A 19483-nucleotide genomic window follows, 5' to 3' on the forward strand; every position below is an offset into this window, starting at 1 on the left:
GTTATTTAAATTCTTCTCACAGCCTTGAATGCCACTGAGATGAGTGCACCTGAGAGCACAGCCTACTTCTGTCACCCAAGGTCACTGTGTGCTTGTGAAGCATCTCAGACCAAGCTCTGCATACACACTCTGCTTTCAGCACTGACTCTAACACAAGCCTCCAGCCATACTCCATGAAGGCTGAGAAACCCAGCACTCTTTTTGAACAGGGCCTAATCCCCTTGCAGTAAATGAGTTTTCTCACACCCAGCATAAACATCTTGTTTTCAAGCCTCCTTATTGAAATGGAGATGCTAACTATATTTACCCCTACTTTGCAGATTTTAGAACAAAACAAAAACAACAAAACCCAGAACCTGTTTTCCTCATGCTGGAGGAACAGGGTCTGGCATCTCCTGCAGGCAGCTGCAGATGCATGGAGAAACAGTGGAGCTCTCACCTGCCCGCAGAATTAATGATGAAGAAACCAATGGGAGCAGCAGCTCTGGGAGAGGACCTTATCCACTCTCGGGTCATTTCCACAAAGAGGTTTGAGGTAGGGGTGCAGTCAAGAAGAACTCAAGGGTAAGCAGAGTTCGCTTAGCATTTTAAGCAATGCAAAGTTTGCATTTTTCATGATACATCAAAATAAGAACAAATGATCCTGCCAATTTATTTATTGCAACACCTCTGAGTTAGCAAAAGATGCCTTTGTTACCCCCACAAAACGACCTTAATCATTTTTCTCCTCTGAAGTGCCAGATGCAAAAAAAAGATGTTGGTTCCAGCACTACAGTGTACGCTCTACTTAGTACTGGTGGCAGAAAGGAGCAGGAAGGGCTCACAGACCTGACTGAGTACTCAGTTGGATCTTTCTCCGTTTTGGCTTTGGAGTTTAGCCTGCAGGAAGAAATAAATGTTACTTGTATAGAAGATGGATGTTACCTCAGTGGGCAGAAAGGCACTGCAAGTTGTTCCACAAACCATATGTGGTTGCCAAGCTCATGGTCCCACCTGAGCCCACTCATCGTGACTGTCACCCTGACAGGCAACCAGGTGACTGACTATAGCAAATTCATCTGGCTTGCCCACGTCTCCCATTCATGGCCACACATCAGACTAGGTGGATTACAAATTGTCATGGACTAGGTGAAAAACTGCAGAACTGTCCTTGTGCCAAGCACATCAGGTGGAAGATGACAGAAATAACAGCACCCTTCACAGTCACACCAGCACAAAGGAGCACTGAGTGTTGAGACAAGGAGGCACAAAAATACAAAATGTAACCAGTTCTAAGTAATGTTAAGTTTGTTGGCTTTGTAATGGAAAATAACTGCGGTGCTTGAAGGTAGTTGACATAGTTTCAGGCCCTCAGGACCCCAGTACAAAAGGTGTGAGAAAAGCAGAATAGAAGGACAGGACCTGGGGATGGGGAGTATCTGGGACTAGCAGATATCCAGGGTGGGCACAGATAAACTAACTGATAAGTAAAAGGACAGGATGATTGCTATGCTTGGGGTGTTAATAAACCCATTAAGCTGGTGTAAGCATCTACTAGGGAGTATCCCGGACTAGCAGATGTCCAGGATGAGAGCAGTTAAACTAACTGATAAGTAGAAGGCCAGGATGATTGCTATGTCTGTAATGTTAATTAAGCTTGTTGGGAAAAGTAAACGACCCTTAAAGACCACCACATTTTTGTATGCATGCCGGAAACTTTTTGGAAAATGATGTAATATGCTCAGTGACCGTATAAGGATGACTGTATAGCAATTCGGGGACACAAGTTTGGAGGAGCTATCCCCCGTGTCTCCCGGCGCCGCAATAAAGAATACCTGTTTGTCAACTTGAAACTCTGCTGGCAAGTTTGTTCCTGGAGTTTTCTCCGAATCAGTGTCCAGGCAATGCCCAGGACCTGCCTGAAGCTAAGCCTTGGACAAAACTGTCAGAGCATGGCCACCTTCCTGAGCTTACTTACTAAGCAAACTTACTAGGCACAACATGAACCATCTTCTGTTCCTCTAGCAGCCGCAAAAAGCAACCGCATTGAAAAAACATTCAAAACAGACTATTTCTGTGAAAAACTATCATTTTATTTTCCAAGACATACACTAATGTCCTAAGCACAAAGCCTGCCTACCATCCTGAACTGAAAAACAAAGCCATACTCTGCAACTGAAAATTGCTACCAGCCTGTGTCACTTGTGTGCCAAGCACAGCAATGCATAACATGCACCAGCAACCCTTTATCCTTTATTATTTACTTCTGACCCCAAGGGCAGTTTCCATTTCTCGTCCACTTTCTCTGCTTTAAGAAGAAGCACGTACTGCAGGCAGCGGAGCTCGTGCTGCCTTCCTTTCTCTGCCATTTACTTCTGTGCAAGAGCAAAGCCTTGGGGCAGCGAGCGCCCTGTCCTTATGCAGGAACCACTCTTCTGCACTGGGGACTAAAACAGCCAGGAGGCTTTGGAGGTCTTATGTGGAGGATGAAATTAACCCTTAAATTTACCTTAGCAGGAGCCACCATTTGTGCTGTGAAAAGTAGGCAAGACAATGCAGAGGAGAATCAGTAAGCTTCACCTTTGGCACTGTCTACAAATTAAACCATATTTTGAAGTGTCTCCAAATGTGACAACAGGGAAAGTCTTCAGGGAGAGACAAGTTCCCAGATGATAGCCAGAAGATGGACATGGTGGAATAATTATCACAAGCTTTTCAGGGCCAATCTAGTTTTTCTGCCATGTCTGAGAAGAAATCTTAGAGGTGCAAACCTTCCTCTATCTTCTCCTATCCTTGGACATGAGGTAACATTTTAGGGAGCTCTTCTCAGTGGAGAGAGTGCTCATCTCATTCCCTGTTTTCCCAATAGGAGAAAGTGATCTGGCCCAAGGTCACTAGTGGAGGTTATTTGAACAGAGGTAGGTCACTCCCTAAGCCATCTTCCTGTTACTGCACTGCATTAAAAATATGTAGATAGCATAGAAATCAGTAACTCTGTCCTTTCAAACAGAATAAGGAAACAGCCACTTAATTAAAATGCTATAGTTGCACAGACCAAACTCTATGGTGACTCTGACTCTGAGCTTATGGAGTAGGTTTCCCTGCAGGACTGGTATCTGCAGCAAGGAACAACTGATGGCAAGCACCTTGCTGCATGTGGCTTAGGGCATGCTTTGCTGGCTACACAGAGAGCTGCTCACTGGCTTCAGGTAAGCAAGTGCGAGATGTCTTCTTTAGATTTGATACATTTTGTCTTTAACTTTATACATATTTTAAAGTGTATAGCGGTGGGTAAGCAGGGTAAGAGCATTTTACATACACTCCTTTTGAGAGGTGATGTTAAACACGTAACAACTCAGTGAAGCATAGGAAGAGTACTGGCAGTAAATGAGTATGTCACAATGATTTGTCTCAACTCTTGCAGAGGCAATTTAACATCATTTCAGTGACAGTCTGTCAAGAACACACAGGAATTCACTCTAGTGTCAGCATAACTTTTATTTATTTATTGCTGTCAATATGCACAGTAAAGGAAGACCTGATGTGGCTACCTCCTGAGTACAATAGTTTTGTAAAGACTGATATTGTGGCTTTTGATGATAATAGATCAATGGTGCTGCATTGACAAGCCACAGGGTGATTTTCCTAACTGCCTGAATAACAGATACACTCCCTGGCTGTCCTTTTCTCTGTCCCTTCCAGCATCACATAATATAGACCTTGTAACTGGAAAACAGCCAGAGATAATGTGATGACAGTGTAAAGGGGAAAACCAGCTTTGTATTACTTTCTCTGAGCCCTTAAGCCTTGTAGGAGCAAGAATTCATTTGTGGCTTTCTAACAAGCAAGCACGAGTGGGAAAAAAAAACCAAACAAACTAAAAATCACAGAAGCATCAGGTATGCTAAGGAGGGATGCAAATCCTCTTTTCCTATCACATTACCTGCCATCACAAAAACGTCAGCTTTCAGTGCTGGACCCTCTGATTGTATAAAACCTCCCATTGCCTCACAGAAAGGTACTGGTCACTAACTGCCTGAAATGGAAAGTAGAGGCTGTGCTTTCAGTGCTTTTCCTCTGATCACACCAGAGTGATGCCCTCCAGGAGCATCACATCCTCTCAATATGCTCCTCCACACAGCATCAGGCTTCTCCTCTGGCTGGCAAGCCAGGGCTCCCCTCCTGTCAGCCTTATCTCTGACTTCTCCCTAGAAACAGCACTGAACCTTTAGGGAAAGAACTTAGGCAGACAGAATAGAAAGCCTGGGACTGGACAGTGTCCCAGCCTGCATGGGAGAGGTAAGCAGCTACACCAGTGTTACTGAACATATGCAATACCCAGCAATACTGATGAGCGGCACAGCCCTGAAAGCCCCAGAAAATCTGCACACAAGACCCCTTGAGTCCCAACTGTACCTCTGTTGCTAACTTTATTCACATTTGAATTGTTTATTCCTTTGTTTTCCAATTATACCATGGGGATAACAGCATCACTCTGAGTGTGCTTGTCAAGTGCTCTGTAAGCACCAGGCAGTGCTGTTACTACAGCAAGGGTTATTAGTCAGCTGCTTGCTTAAAATAGGTGGGAGAGGCTGCAAGGTTTCCACCACAAAGTGATCCCTCTCCTGTAACATACTTAATCACCACATTGAGGGCAAATCCTTCCCTGCAATAACCACATAGTGATCACTCAGAAGGAGAACACAGGCCAGCCAGAGGGCCACCTCTGAATAGGCTGCCCACAGCTCCTCTCCCAGTGCAGCCTTGGCTTGCCAGAGATCCCAGTTCGACCAAGATAGCCTAAATTGCAATCAAGAGGGCTGGTAGAGAGCAGTACAATGTCTTGGACACAGGCTATTCACTGCAGCACAGAGATTATTTTCCCCACCTCCATAGCCCTGACAGCTCTCTGCTCACAATGATTAATTCTCCAAGCAGTCATGGGGTTTGTTGCTGGACACTTTTCACGCACCTGTCCTCCAGCTTGTTTTACAGAGGTGGTGAGGAAGTCATCGGAGCCAGGTCAAAGGCTCCTCCACACAGAACCTGCCCACAGACAACACCTTCTGCAGCACATACCTTTGTTCCTCCTTCCAGCAGTGACACAGCCACACATCCCAGTACAAAACAAGCGCAAACGTGGCCCCAGGATATTTTGCCCACAGTCAACACAACACAACACAACACCCCTCCAGCTTGTATTGATGCCACTGAGTTACCTATAAACTCTCTGCACATGATCCTCCTCGGAGCGAAATCCTCAGCATCCTCAGGTTGTCTTCACCTTGTGTTGTAACCATTTGCTTGAAAGGGTGTAGCATCAAGAGGCTGCCCTGTGTGTGATATTATTGCCTGTGCTTGGGAGGCTGGGACTGCTGCGGTCTTCAGGAAACTTGCCAGGAAATGTGCCTCACCAAAGTGCTGGTTGACTGGGGGTGTGCAGCGAGCCATTTCCTAGGGGGGATCAGGCAGAACAGGGTAAGCGGCGCCTGGCTGGGGAGGTTACACTAGTTGGAGCGTTGGCTGACAAAGGACTTTCTCAGAAGCACTTGTGTTTGGCAGACAGACTAGACAGGAAAGGAAAGAAGAGGCACTTCCTAAGCTACAGTCTGTGGTTCAGTATAACACCGACCGTGGTGTCTTGGCAAGTCATGGCTTAACATAAGCGGCTGAAGCAAACAGATCTGGAGTGACCAGCAGAGGTCTGCCAGGCTACAGGGAGCATTCAAACTAAAGCAAAGCCACTACCTGAGGGAATTGCCTACTCACAACTTTCCCCCACTTTTCTCACCAAGAGGCAAACCTCCCCTCTGACCCTAGTGCCCAATGGCATAACTTTTGCAGAGCTGAATGGCAAATTGAAATAGGAAGACCCCTCCCAGCAAGAGTCACTTTTCATCCCCTGAAGCAGAATCCTTTTGCGACCTCATGATCTGATAGAGAGTTTCCCTGAAGTGCTGGTCCCGGCTCAGTCTTTTGGCTGCTTCTTTCAGCTCCTCAATGTTTTCAGCTTCTGCATGCGAGAAGATGAAGGACTGGGATTGCTTCACTGAAACAAGAGCGGCACAGAAAGGTCAGCACCATCATCAGGGACACAAACTGAAGACAAAGCTTCACTAGAGCACACCAGCCATGCGATCAATGTGACTGAGAACCTAGCAAGGGATAAGCTAAACATTGCACTGAAACAGCTTCACTGTACTGTTTTCAGAGGAGGAAAATGCTGATGGCATGGAAAGAGACTTTCCTTTTTCTACAGCTCTCTCTTATTTAGGGTTCTACATAGAACCTGATCTAACCTTGCAGGTAGCCACCCTGAATACTTGATTGGACAATGTCTAGGTGTCTCTTCCAACCTAAATCAGTCTATGATTAAGCATTCAGATGAAGCTGGCTTTGAGAATGGATTTTTAGGGACCCAGGACCATCACAGCAGTTACCTTTCAATATACCTGAAGAGACAATCAGCACACAGATGGGAAGCTCCAAGTTTCTCTGTAACTCTGTGCTGTTGCTAGGGAATATGAAATATGAACCACACGACCTTACTGCTCTGTCAGCGCCATCTGCACATATCTGCTCCTGCAGCATATAGAGTAAGAAGCTGCCCAAAACCTACAGTCATTCCACGAAGCACTGGCTCTCCGGCGGTGGAAGCGGCAGCTTTTTATGCGACGAGTGGCAGCCTTGTGGATGTACACAGAGTTCTTCATGATCACAGGCATCTTGGCCTCCAGCTCAGCATTGCGGATGCACTCTTCAAAGAACTCTGCAAGGGGAGAAGACATCACTGTGAACAGTGATGGGAGAGACACTTCAAGCGATGAACCAGTCATAAGGCACTGCACATGCTAATGGGCTGAGTCAGGTAATGACATTCAAGACCTCCCTAGATCTTCATAAACAGCAGTCCATGAAGCTCCAGAATATCATCAGAATGAAAAAGTTAGTAACAAAGCCTTCCAGTCCCCAGCAAGTACATACTCAAATTATAGAAAGAACTGCAACCATCTATTCCCCGTACCACTCATGATTCAGCTTCTGTTACAATAAAACTTCTCAAATTTCTTGCAACAGAGGGGTCTGAAGCTTTGCTCACTGCACTTTTTTTGAAGGAATGCTGTGTGAAACCAAGCAAATCTAACTGCAGAAAGGGAGGTGTTGGCATACATGGCCAGGGATTTCTTAATAGCATAGCAAATACTGGCACTTACATACACACGTTACAGGCCCCTTGCAAAGCCCCGTGTCCAAACTCTTAACAATGTTACTCTGTCCTGATCTGGCCCAGAAGCTGCTTTTCCTGGTCCATTTCTGCTTGTATGGTCTAACTGGCATACCTTCTGATGTTCCAGTCTTGCTGTCCTCCTGCCTGTCACTGATGCCCTGCTGTTCAGAGGGCTCATGCACTAATGAGCCCCAACTCTTACAGGAGAGAGCAGAGCAGAGCTTCGGGAATCACTTGGAAACACTGAAGCAATCTGTGGTGGGACTGGCATTAAAATGCTGCTGGTCCCACACTTTCTCCAGTGTCTCACTCATGAGTACATTTTTACACTTTTGAAGAAAACATCCCCTAAACTTAAGACTGGAAATGAGTGTCAGGAGACACTCAGTGCCAGAAGTTACTCATTTATATCCTGCGCAGGTAGCTCAGCTCAAGACGAATGTTGAGCTGAACATGTCCACTTTAGCTCTGTTTTTTTTTTTTACCATGACTCTGAGTCAGTAGAATGAAGTTCAGAATCGTGCCCTTTTGTCTTAGTTTAGAAAAATGATGTAGAAACTACTGAATAATACTTACTTTTCTACATATATCAATTATAAATATTGTATATAAACTATTTATACATGTATTTATACTTATATATGTAATAGTGTTCAAAATGGCTTAGGCCTTTTTGACTCTTCTATATTGGCCCAATATATCCACCTTTTACTGAAACAAACCACAGATACATGATCTTCATAACAGCCTTCCCCTGAACTATACTTGAGGATGGAAAACAAGCAGGACTTCAACACAGTTGAAGCTGAAAGTGTCAATTCCCAAAGCTGACTCAAGCCAGATGCTAGGATCATGCCCCATCTTACCAGAAAAATAAACAAAACAAAAAGGCAAAGAAAGGGATAAGCTGTGAGGAACTTTACACCTGACTGCAGTAATCTTAGCACAGCAGTGCTGGGCTGATGCTCTCTTTTAGCTCTGAGTAAGGATCCAGACCTCACCGGCTGGGTCACCTACCAGCACGTTGCTACAGCAACCACAGTCTTCCTTAGACTGATGATGTTCCCGTAACCAAGGCTGAGAAAAAATTATCCTGAGGGGAACTGGACCTAGCCAGCCTTCACAGGTCTGCCACAGTTTTCCCGTTTGACATTCTGGAACGCATTTGCTCATCTCTGCCCCTAGGTTTGTCTTCCACACAACAAGGAAGGCTGGGATAATTTTGCCCTCCTTTGATGGAGAAACACCAAGTGCTGGCATAGCATGTCCTGGCTTCTCAAAAGGAGGTGTGGTTGAGGTACAAGGGATTGGGAGAGCACGTTATGTGCAGCTTCACTAACTTGGGAAGTTCTTTTTGTGTCTGGGAAGATGGGCAGAAATATTTCCTCTTTCAGAACTTGCTGATCAGTAGGATGATGGATGACTGACTTACTTCTCAAGTTACTGACATCTGCTTTCATCTTCTCCTCTTTCTCCTTGTTGCAATCCAGGGAATTTAAGCCTTGCTCCAAGCTCTGCAATGCTTCCTCAGCTTCTCTCAGTCTCTTCTCCAGATCCATGCGCACCTTCACCTCAGCCTGAGGAAGAGAGTGAGCATTGCTGAAAACCAGCTTGTGTCTCAATAACCACCCTGCTAACTCACAAGGTCTGTGAGGAGCCCCCCCAGCAAATGAAAATGAAAAGACAACAGTCGGGAACACCAACAGAAATATTGTAAGACAACACAAAAGTTGTTCCTCGTGTCTTCAGACACAATCTGAAATTGAAATACACATTATTTTAGTAATTCTCCTTTGCTCTGACTTTCACTGCTTCTCTCTCATTGTATGTGGAATCAGAGGTGGAATTTCAATATGTGAGTTCAAGTACTTGCAGCTGAGGAGGAGCAGGAAGACATCTTTCCAGCTGAGACAGACTTGAGATAAAGGCAATCAATTCCCACAAAGGGGTGCACAGTATTTAGTTTCAGGAAAATTTAGAAATAAAGGATTTTATCAGTAGTAACTTAGCAAATGAGAATAATTAATATAGTTCAGGTCAACATAGCTTTAGTTTGGCCAAGCGGAAGGTTACAGCATAACAAAATCTTGGAAGTGAAGGAAAAAGAAGAATTGGAGGTAAGGGGGTTTGGACAAAATATTTGTAGCAGGAGGTTGAGTGTCAAACAGCCAATAATAAGTATAATCTTTACATTATTTAGATTAAAATATAATAGCACACTTTGTCCAATTACCTTTGTGTAAATTAAGGTATCTTCCACTACTGGGATAATGAAGGAGGGCTGGTACCTCACCTGCATTCCTCCGCTTTTGAACTCAGGTTCATGCAGATGTTCCTGGAGATTTAAAATCTTAAGATTGATTCCCTGAGCTCAAGTGAGGAGGAGAGATTTCTGCTCAGTTCTGCAATGTCCATATAAGCATTTGTTTGAAATAATATTTATTCTAGATTGTGTCTACTTTCCTCTTTTACTTGTTTTTTCCTCCCCTCCATCTTTAGGTGATGTTTTCACAGGAGCAATTGAAAAGACTTTTACTGAATGGGTTAATCAGGCCTTGGAATAAGAAAATAAACAGTAGTGCTACAAAGATACAACATGTCAACTTCACATGTTACCATGATATGAAGATTTGTGACCACAAAATGAAAACAATAAAACCAAGTCTCCCACTTGATAGGGGATAAACTGAAAGGGAAAATTAGAGGACTCTGGGCCCAGGGACAGCAATATGTAACATGCACAGGGGATACCTTGAGGTCTCTCTCTGTCTGCTGCTTCTCTGCAGTCAGCTCTGTGAGTGAGTTCTGTAATGCTTGTGACTGGGAAGAGTAAAACTCCCGCTCCTCCTCCAGTGCTCGGGACCTCTCCTCATTCTCCTTCATCCTGGTACATGGCACAGCAAAGGAAGATGACCATTCCCACCCCAGCACAACTCACAGGAAGGAAGGGGCTTAGTATTGTGATGGGGCATGCTTAACTACCTGGCTGCCCCGAGCAAAGGGGTGCTAACAGGAGCGCTGTCTGTGTTTCACTTTGGTAACACAGGCATTGCTGGAGAAAGCCAGGTGGACAGTTCATAGAATCATAGAATGGTTTGAGTTGGAAAGGACCTTAAGATCATCTAGTTCCAACCCCAGGGACACTTCACACTAAACCATGCCACCCAAGGCTCTGGCCAACCTGGCCACTTGAGCTCAGGGATGGATGGATCTCTTCCTTGGGCAACCTGTAAAGTTCTTGAATGGACCATTCTCAACCCCTAGACAAGGTCCAGAAGCACTAAACACTTCTTATGGACAAGTCCATGAACACCAGATGGATTCATATGCCTAAGTCCTGATCTGAAAGGAGCAGGCCCAAGCAGCAACAAGGAGTCCAACTGTCCTGCCTCACTCTTTTCTGTCTGAAGTGTTTATAATATCAACTCCTACCATGGGAACCAAGCAAGCTTCCAGACTTGTCTTGCTCTGGCAACTGAAAAGCACATCAGCAGACAGTCACAATATTTGGCAGCACTAAGCCTGAGCGGGGCACAAGTGTCCTCTTCCTTCTACTGAACCCAAGAACGTAAATTAAAAAGAATCTTGCCTCTCTGCAGGTCAGGATAAACAAGGAAACAGTTTTGGTGTGACCCAAATTTTAAACCTGGAAATATTTGATTTTCTGATTGCCTCCCACCTGCAAGGGGGAAAATTACCTCTTTTCCCACCACCCTCTTCACACTGGATTGTATCTTCTCCCACACCCCTGTCTCTGGCACCACCGTAAGATCCCCACTTCACCTCTTCTCTGCCAAGAGCTTCTCCTCCAGAAGTTGCTGCATCTTCTCTTCAATCTGTTGCAGGCTGCAATGCAGTCCCCAGATGGGGTTTTGCTCCTTCCTGGGGCTGGTTGGAGGTGGGAGATGGCTCTCATTTTCTTCCAGCATCTCCAGCATTTGCTGCTTTTCTAGGGATAGCTCCTTGAAGAAGGGCAGAGGTTGTGAGTATCAGCCAAGTCTAACATTTCTGCTCTTGTTCCTGCCAGGGTTTCCCTGTTAAGTCCCTCCGTCCTTAAATACACGTGCTTCATTCAGGTTAAAAACAGGAATAACAAAATCTGGTTTTCATTTTGGACCTCTCTTATGAGGAACAAGTGTCCACCATAGCCTTTGCTATGGAAGGGGATGAGAACTGACAGGCTGTTTTGACATGACCTGCTGTAAGAACCCAGCTCAGGAACTGGAGCCTTGTGCTTCCCTAGTGCATCACTGATGCAGGCAGCTTCTCTGCCTTCCCTCCTCAGCTTGCTCCTTAGTGTTAACTAGAGGCATCCACTGTGTGGTACTTCTAGGACATATCATGCTGCTTTCCTGTGAGGTGTCCAGTCTGGTGGGCAAAGAGGGCTTGAATGCTCCTTCCCTAGCTTTCCAGTTCTTTCATACCCATAACTGTGGGCAAGGAGATGAGCTCAAAGGAACATCAGCAACAGATTTTTGGACAAACTTGCATGATCTGACATGAACTTTTGGGGCTTCAGAAGGCAAACTGTGTGGAAATTTCATAAACCATATCTATTTAGAAAAGCCACTTTCCACCAAGAGTGATACTAAGGAAGGAAAGGGTTTAATACGTCAACACGGTTTCCTAAATTCCCATGTTGTACACGATTGCCTAGGAACCATGCTCTCTTCTGTGAACAAGAAATGTCTTTCCGCTGCTCCAAATTCCACCAGGACTTAGTTGCAGTTAGTGTATATATATACACACATATATATATAAAGAAGATATATATGTATTGTTATATATATGTCAGAACATTATCACAGTTTTAAAGCCATGTTGGCTGGAAGGGACCATCCGGTAGCCTCTTGCCCAGCCTCCTGTTCAGAACTGGCATGTCAACACAGCAAGACCTGTTCCCCTGTGGCTTTCTACAGTCAAGTGGTGAAAACCTTCCTACATGTAGGTTCTTTAGCCTCTCCTACCACTGGCCTCCCTCTGCGGTGAAAAGTCTCTCCCTACTCTGCAACCAAACTGCAATTTGTGGTTATTGTCCTACATCAAATCACTTGGTACTGGTGGGCTCTGCATCAGTCATTCTTTTCTGCAGGGGATTTTGGCTTTCATATCATCCACACAGGACTTAACTCTGGCACTAGTGCGTGTTAGATTCATTCCACAGGACAGCATTGCTTTCAGCCCTGGTCAGTTCTCATGGATCATCCCCAGAATGCTGTCACTCAGAGGGGAGAAGTGACCACTCACCTCTAGAGTTTTCTGTAAGGACTGTGTCAGGCTTCGCAACACTTTCTTTTCTTCCTCCACTCCTTTAAGGGAGCGGGCTGTGAGCTCTAGCTCCCTAAAGAAGCAAAAAGGGTGACAGCTATTGCAGGGGAACACCAGCCCCACACACCACGCTCAGACAGCACAAACTGTGGATCTCTTAGTGCACAACCTGCGACCAGTGGTTGATACAGGCAGCCCCGGAGAGTCTGGAGCTTGCTAGGAATCATCACGGTTTGAACAAGCTACGGGCCTCCAGGAACTTTACTGTGCCTCCAGGTTGCAATGGGAAGAGCTCAGACATGGCAGTCATATCTAAACAGATATAGGCCTATGAAAATGAAAATGGTTTGCAAATTCATACTGTCTTTTCTGACATGTTATTTAGGGAGAAAAAAGGGAATAAGAGAGCAATGGCGAAACATAGCCTTTCAAACACTCAGGGAAAAGCACTTGGATCCTTCCCTTTCTAAATACATTCATTGTTCATATCTTGGCTAGCAAAACTACTAAAATTACAAAGTTATTCTTGGTGAGGCAACTTCATCATTCGGCTGACGGTGGAAAACCAGATTCAGATGTCCGGAGCCCACATGGCAGGACCCTTAATCAAAATAATTCCCTCTCTGAAATCCTTTAGGACCTGTCCATTGCAGTGCCACTCTGACTAACCTGGGGTTCATCCATGTCCCAGCCCTCTGAAAATGAAACTGCTGGAGCTCTGAATGCAAAATGAAGCTAAGGTGGATTCCATTGGTCACACAAGTGATAGTAAATGCAGGTAAACGGATCTCAGCCATTCCTGGTTTGGTCAATATAGCATGTATAAAATAGGTGGATTTTGCAAGCTGTTTGGATTCAACACCACAGCAGCACTTCTGCCCAGTGTGGGAATTCATGTCCTTTTCCTGCCCTGTCCTTTTCCACCTTACCGTCTAATCTGTTCCTGCTCCAGCCGCAGCTCCCGTACCACCTCTTCAAACTGGTGCTTCTCTGCTTCCAGCACCTGGTTCAGACGCTCAAGTTCCTGGACAGAAAGAGAAGGCAAGGAATGTACTCTGCTGACATGAATAAAATTAGGAAAGGCTTCCCTGCTACCAATGCCTGTGACTTTTAACCTGAGCTATGCAGAGCCACAGGGCGTCCAATTCCACCACCCTTTCTTCCAGGAGCAGTTAGAATGGATTGAAGGTTGGTTGAGGATTTCCATACATCCGGAAGTCCCTGCCATGTTACCAGGCACCTGGAAGTCCTGGATATGCTCCCTGCACAGATCAGCTCTGCTGCAAAATACAGAGGGTCCAAAGCCCCCTGGGAAAGCTGGACTCAACATGCATGTACCATTTCCAGGCACCCACATGTACAGGTACAGAAAGCCTGGATGCAGGAAAGCCTCAGCACTGCGGTGTCTGAAGTGTGATATTTCTACTATCTCAGCCTCCTTTCCCATCCCCGCTGGAATAGGAAAACACAAACTGCACAGTTACAGCTTTGCGCAGTTTAATCAGCCCATCACTACCTCAGTGCTAATAAAATCACACTTAAAGAGCACCGAATACCACAAGCTATCCTCAAGCAGTGAAATAGCCTCTTACCCTAGTCTAGGGAGCCGCTTTACAGAGACCTACTGCAAATGAAGGGACACAGGGACAAAGTACAGCGAGGGTCCTGGTCAGGTTCCCTTGCAGCCTTAGCTGTAGGCAGAACTCCTGCTGCAAGCCCAGGAAGGTCACAAAACACCACTGACACCAGGTAAGTCCATAATAAGACTCTTGCTTCATGACGCAGATACATGGTTCAAGCTGCTTTCCTAACATCGTGCTTTGAAGCCTTCAGGCTCACAGCAGGTCACACCAGCGCAGCTCAGTGAGCTATATATTCATTCCTTCATCAGTACCAAACTCCTTCAGACTAACCTGGCACTATCTGATCTTTGTGGACAACAAAGGTACCATGCATGGCTTTGTAAAAGCAGAGATTTGTTCCAGGACCTTTAAACAAAGGCATTTTCCTCTCTATGGCCGTGAGTTGGCAGCAGACTACCTTTCCAGAAAGGGATGTCTCCCTGCAAAGGCAGAAGTAACTTAGCTCTAAAGAAGTGTCCAAGCCACCTTTGGACTTGATCTCTCCAGAAACATACCCAGGAAAAACGTAGGCCTGAGAAGCCTAGGTCAGCACTGCTGTCTTTTGCTAAAGAGGGGACACAGCCATTTTGGATTAACTGGAAAAGAGCATGCAGCAGTTTGGAATATTGCAATGTGGTGGTTTACATCCATGCAGGCTTTACTACCATGTAATACGACAACCCACTTTCAAAGTTATTGTAAAATAACTTTATGATAGTGCTATAAAAACTGGTATAGGTGTAGTAAAAACATGAAAATGAACTGCTTTTATTATATTAAGCAAATACAAGTTAGGAATAGTTTGGAAAACAATAAACTTGTTTAATTATGATGTAATAGTAACATCTAAGGGAGTGCTCTCTTGAGTTTTCCTCACTGCAATGTTTATTATTCTCCCCATTTCTTGCATGTCCAGAGAACAAACGATGTTGCTTTTTGCTGCTGCTTGTTTCTCACGGAAGTATCTCTACACTAGAAGAGTGTCAGGTCTGTTCATCTGCTTTCTAACTGTGGAGACAGACAAGTTGATTGCCAGTTGTCTTGAATCTGCCAAAAAACACGTGTGTAATTCAATCCAGGGAATATTCATTTAATGCGCTCTTCTTCCCTTGTTCTCCTGAGACATGTATCACAAGAACACTGCATGGAAAGTGCCTGGGAAGGGCAGCAGGGATACACCTCCAGGACTGATCTCACGACACAGCTCTTACTCCCTTCTTTATCCACAGGACCCAGAGGTCAGCTGGAGGTATTTTCTGGCTTCAAAGCCTCCCTCCCCGAACCCTGATATGCCTTCCAACCAACAACTCCCTGCCTTCCAGTCCTGCACACAGAAGTTGAAGGAAATTGGCTTGTGATGAACACTCACCTCTTTTTGCTCCCTCTGCAGGCACAGCTCTTCTGTTTCTTCCATTAGCTTATCTGCAAACACACACACAAAGGCCAAATGCAGAGAAAAGCAATTTATATTGTGGGAATATTTATGGGCATGAAACACTGACCGAGGCTTGAAAATGCAGTGTTCCCTATTGCTCTGTGTGTATCTGTCTGGGAGAATCCAAAGGGTGAGATGACAGTAATGGGATGTTCTGTAATTTCCAGGTTGCTAAATGACTTAATAAACTAAGCACCCATATTGCTGTGTACTCCTTCTAAGGTTTCCTCTCAGCGGTCTTAAAGAGCATTAAAGAACTAACCTCTGCAATCATCCGAGTCAGGAAATACTCTTATCTCTTCTTCTCACATAAAGAAGCAAATGCCCAGAAAGTAGGTGCAGAGTCACACACCACTGCATAGAGAGTCAGTTCTCCTGCAGCTCTGTGCCCCATCCCTACCCTCCTGGCACATCACCCTCTCCTTCAGGCACCTGCCAGCTCCCGTTTGTGATCTTGGCATGTGCCAGCCAAGCCCAGAAATCAATCCCCTAACTTAGCCACAAAATTCCTTAACCATTCTTAACTATTCTTGTTAATAATAGTTCCCCTCAACATCAGTTGCTCTTGTTTACTAAGGACACATGCCCACTTGGGACTCTGCCCTGATCCTTACACTGTGACCTGATGCACCTATGCTCTAACTGTAAACAGGCTCTGCCTTGGGCAGTTTTTAATTGTTACAGCTTTGTGGGGGACAGTTGAGAAGTAACTTGGGGGATCCAGGGGATTTCCTGGAACAGTGTTTGCTTTCCCCAGAGAGCCTTGAGCTGCTGCCAGGAGCAGCACCTGACCTCAAAGCTTAACTACAGGAAGCACACAGATCACTGAAGGTAAGGTTATTGAGGCAGAAGCCTCAGCAGTTATATAGGAATAAATAGACAATAGCTGTCAAGAGAAAGTAACCAACTGTGACAACTGACCAGCTCTGAATATTCTTGTCATGGACCAAAGAGCCCAGTGCAGTATGTATTTTATATTCCAAATGATCTCCCGTTTGCCACAGAAGGTGTACTCCTCTATTCTTCCATCGCCTTGTCTTGTACTGTGGCACCCTTCAGTTTCTTAGGCTTTTTAGTCTGCTCTGGTGTTTGCAAAATAATGTTTTGACAAAACTTTCCTGTTTCTAGCTGTCCTCCTATCTCTCCAGGTCCTCCTCACAGCACTCCCTGTTATCCCTTTGTCAGGTGTGGAACCTGCTTGCCTCATATATGAGGCCTACGTCAGCTCACATGTGTGACTGGCACTTAGATGGCGAGAATGAACATGCCTTGGTACTTGAATTATGATCGCTGTTACATGTGAGACCACATACTGAGATCACCCCTGATCAGCATGAATGCAGAAATGCAGGTTTTTCAAGATCCCTCCAATGGCTTGATCATTAGGAGTAGATACCATGAATCCCTGCTCAAGGCATCACCAACCTGAAGCACTCAATATTGCTGCTAGATTGTTTAAAGCAGATGACTGTCCAGACAAGCCACTGAGTTCATGCATGTGACCAGCAGCCCCCAGGTCAGAAGGGCTCTTACACTTTGGGAAATGGTCTAACTTAGGGGTTGTCTGGGTTAAAAAGGCTACTCTCCCTTGGCTCTTGCTATGGGCAACATGGGGAAGAGACAGCTGGACTGCCCAATGCAGTCAGAGTACCCAAGGTACTGCCATGCAGAGGCTGGTTTCCAAGTAGTGGATCGGACTACATAACGTTCAGAAGTCTCTTCCAACCTAAATTATTCTATGTTCACCTGGAGCAACTGCTCGCTCTCCATTGCCCATGGAGAGAGGAATGGCAAATTAGCCATTAACATTAGACACCTCAAACAAGCCCATGTAAAAGCTATCCCTTCCAATATGATCAATGTAAGCAAATGTAAAGACTGAGTAAGGCCAAAAAACCCCAAACATCTGGAGGAGGAAAACTCATGCATGAAAAGCTGTGATTAGCCTCAGAAATACCAGTCCTACGTGATTCAGGGAGACAAAGGTACTGGCTCTTTGCCTGATGAGCAGCTGAAATCAGCACATCCAAACTTCCCAGGGACAGCAAACATTTGTGCACTCCAGCCATTGGGAGCTGCAGGACTGCAGCATGCTGGCCAAAGCACGTCCCTTTCATGCTCCACACAGATGTCCAGATCCTACCTTTACATTTTCATGTTTTAACTCCCTTCAAACCTGAATTTCAGCTGCTGACTACTGCAAAGCTTCATCCAGTAAAAGGAAACCTGTAAATCCTTGGCTTGGCCACACTGACAACTCCAGAAAAGCAAAATGGCTATTTTTGGATTTATGGCTTTTGGAAGTAAGAGTTTCCTACCTAAGTATTCCTGCTTCTCCTTGGCAAGCTGCAGTCCTTGTGCTTCCAGGCTCTCAATCATAGCTTCTCCCAGCTGAGCATTCTTCCAGGTCCTAGGGAAAGCAGACGCAAAGCAGACAATGTAAGAGAGAACTAAGGGTCCCACGGAGCAAGGCAGAGGACTCAGCCTAGCAGTCTATCAAGACAGTGGCACTGTCTTGTGCAGCATTTCCAATATTTTTCTGCTATAGCCACTCTTCCCCTTCAAACTGTTACTAACTGTTCATTGACTCCTTCACACAGTCTTCTACCTTCAGCCTTTCTGGTAGTCATCATCCATCCTGGAACCAATCAATTCCTCCTCTGCCAAACTTGCAAGCCACTAGAATTTGGTGTCTAGCCCTACACCATGTGTTAAATGCCTTTCCCTGTAAAAACAATGAAGAACCTGAGATAAAAGCCTGACAAGACACTAGTAAGTAGGGAGAGTTAAAGGAAGCAGGCATATTCAAAGAGTACCCTGAGTTATTGTAGGACTTTGGCCTAAGGATCTCAAGGTCACGTCAACGTATTAGGAAACTAAGCTGCTAAAACGAGGCCTGTGGAGCAGAAGCCCATTACTGATTGAGCTGATGGACCAGGTTTAATACAGATATTAAATAACAAGGACAAGGACACACAAATCAAAAAGGGAACCAGAAATTGAGTTCACTGCTCACTTCTATTAATGTTCCATAGAAAACAAAATACCTAGACACATAAAATGCATACGTAAAATTCATCCCAATCTATTTATATAGACATACATACAGGAACAGGAATTGCTGCCCAGAAATTCTGCCATCTTCAGTAAATCCTAAGGGAGCTTATTAATATTAAATACCTGTTAAGCATTCTGGTACCAGGCCTCTTTGTGAACCATTTGAAATTACAGGTTTTCAGAGCCTGTTAGGTTGGCAACCTCTTATAAAGCAGTGTCAAGGCAACCTGTACTTCATCTCTTACAAAAGCCAGACAATGACACTAAAAACACATTACCCCAGGGACTAGGCGGCTCACAGCTCCAGCAGCCCAAGCACTGCCTTGTGCTCTTTGCAGACAGCTGGGTTTCTTTTCAGCTAATGAGCATCTAGGATATTCAGAAGTGCAGAAGAAATTAGAATGCTAATTAAAAAGGTGATGTTTTGCCCACAGGTAGATATCTTCATCTTGAGTGAGAACATGTGAGTGTGAATGTGTTTTTCCACTAATACTCTCTAATACAGGATGAATCTAACCCCAGAGAAATCAAGAGCAAACATCACAAGAGTGGGGTGGGGAGCATTACAGAGCTTATTTTATGATTATTGGGAAGGTTCCAAAACAGCTGCAGCCTTTAAGGTGTCTGTTTATTAGATTCACCTTTTCAGTGCGACCTCCCTTCCCCAGCCTAACAAGATGTTTCCCTGTTTGTAACTCAAAGGTTACTACACCCACTGCTGTATGACTCAGAAGATGCACTCATATCACTGTGTAGCATGTAAGCTTTTATTCCTTTTATCTGCTGGAACCATTACCAGTGTGTAACTGCAGCCACAGGGAGGTTCATGCCATGACTTCAACTGAGGGGAGAGCAATTTTGTATTTCTTACCAAGTGAGTTTCCATCAGAAAAA

The 19483-nt window shown here is 45.0% G+C and overlaps 1 protein-coding gene across 6 annotated transcripts in view; it reads right to left on the reverse strand.

The window, feature by feature from the left end:
• Window positions 1–638: 638 nt before the first annotated feature.
• PLEKHD1 (pleckstrin homology and coiled-coil domain containing D1) overlaps window positions 639–19483 on the reverse strand; it is a 35718-nt gene continuing 16873 nt past the window's right edge. For 2 of the 6 annotated variants that reach the window (XM_061463253.1, XM_061463256.1), the window contains 10 exons: window positions 17851–17942; window positions 15467–15519; window positions 13405–13499; window positions 12455–12548; window positions 10991–11169; window positions 9950–10091; window positions 8640–8784; window positions 6599–6748; window positions 5905–6028; window positions 3460–5433 (listed from right to left, as the gene is read on the reverse strand). In XM_061463253.1, the coding sequence (XP_061319237.1) occupies window positions 5364–5433; window positions 5905–6028; window positions 6599–6748; window positions 8640–8784; window positions 9950–10091; window positions 10991–11169; window positions 12455–12548; window positions 13405–13499; window positions 15467–15519; window positions 17851–17942 (1144 nt within the window). In that variant the 3' untranslated portion in view covers window positions 3460–5363. Of the gene's footprint in view, window positions 880–3459; window positions 6029–6598; window positions 6749–8639; window positions 8785–9949; window positions 10092–10990; window positions 11170–12454; window positions 12549–13404; window positions 13500–15466; window positions 15520–17850; window positions 17943–19483 lie in introns of those variants that run through there. The other 4 variants (XM_061463257.1, XM_061463255.1, XR_009745088.1 and 1 more) reach the window with 3 other exon arrangements.

This window comes from Pezoporus flaviventris, unplaced genomic scaffold (genome assembly GCF_033815535.1).
Source record: "Pezoporus flaviventris isolate CSIRO_AGI_PZ_B2104156 unplaced genomic scaffold, CSIRO_AGI_Pfla_v1 ptg000036l, whole genome shotgun sequence".
Classification (NCBI taxonomy): Eukaryota; Metazoa; Chordata; class Aves; order Psittaciformes; family Psittacidae; genus Pezoporus; species Pezoporus flaviventris.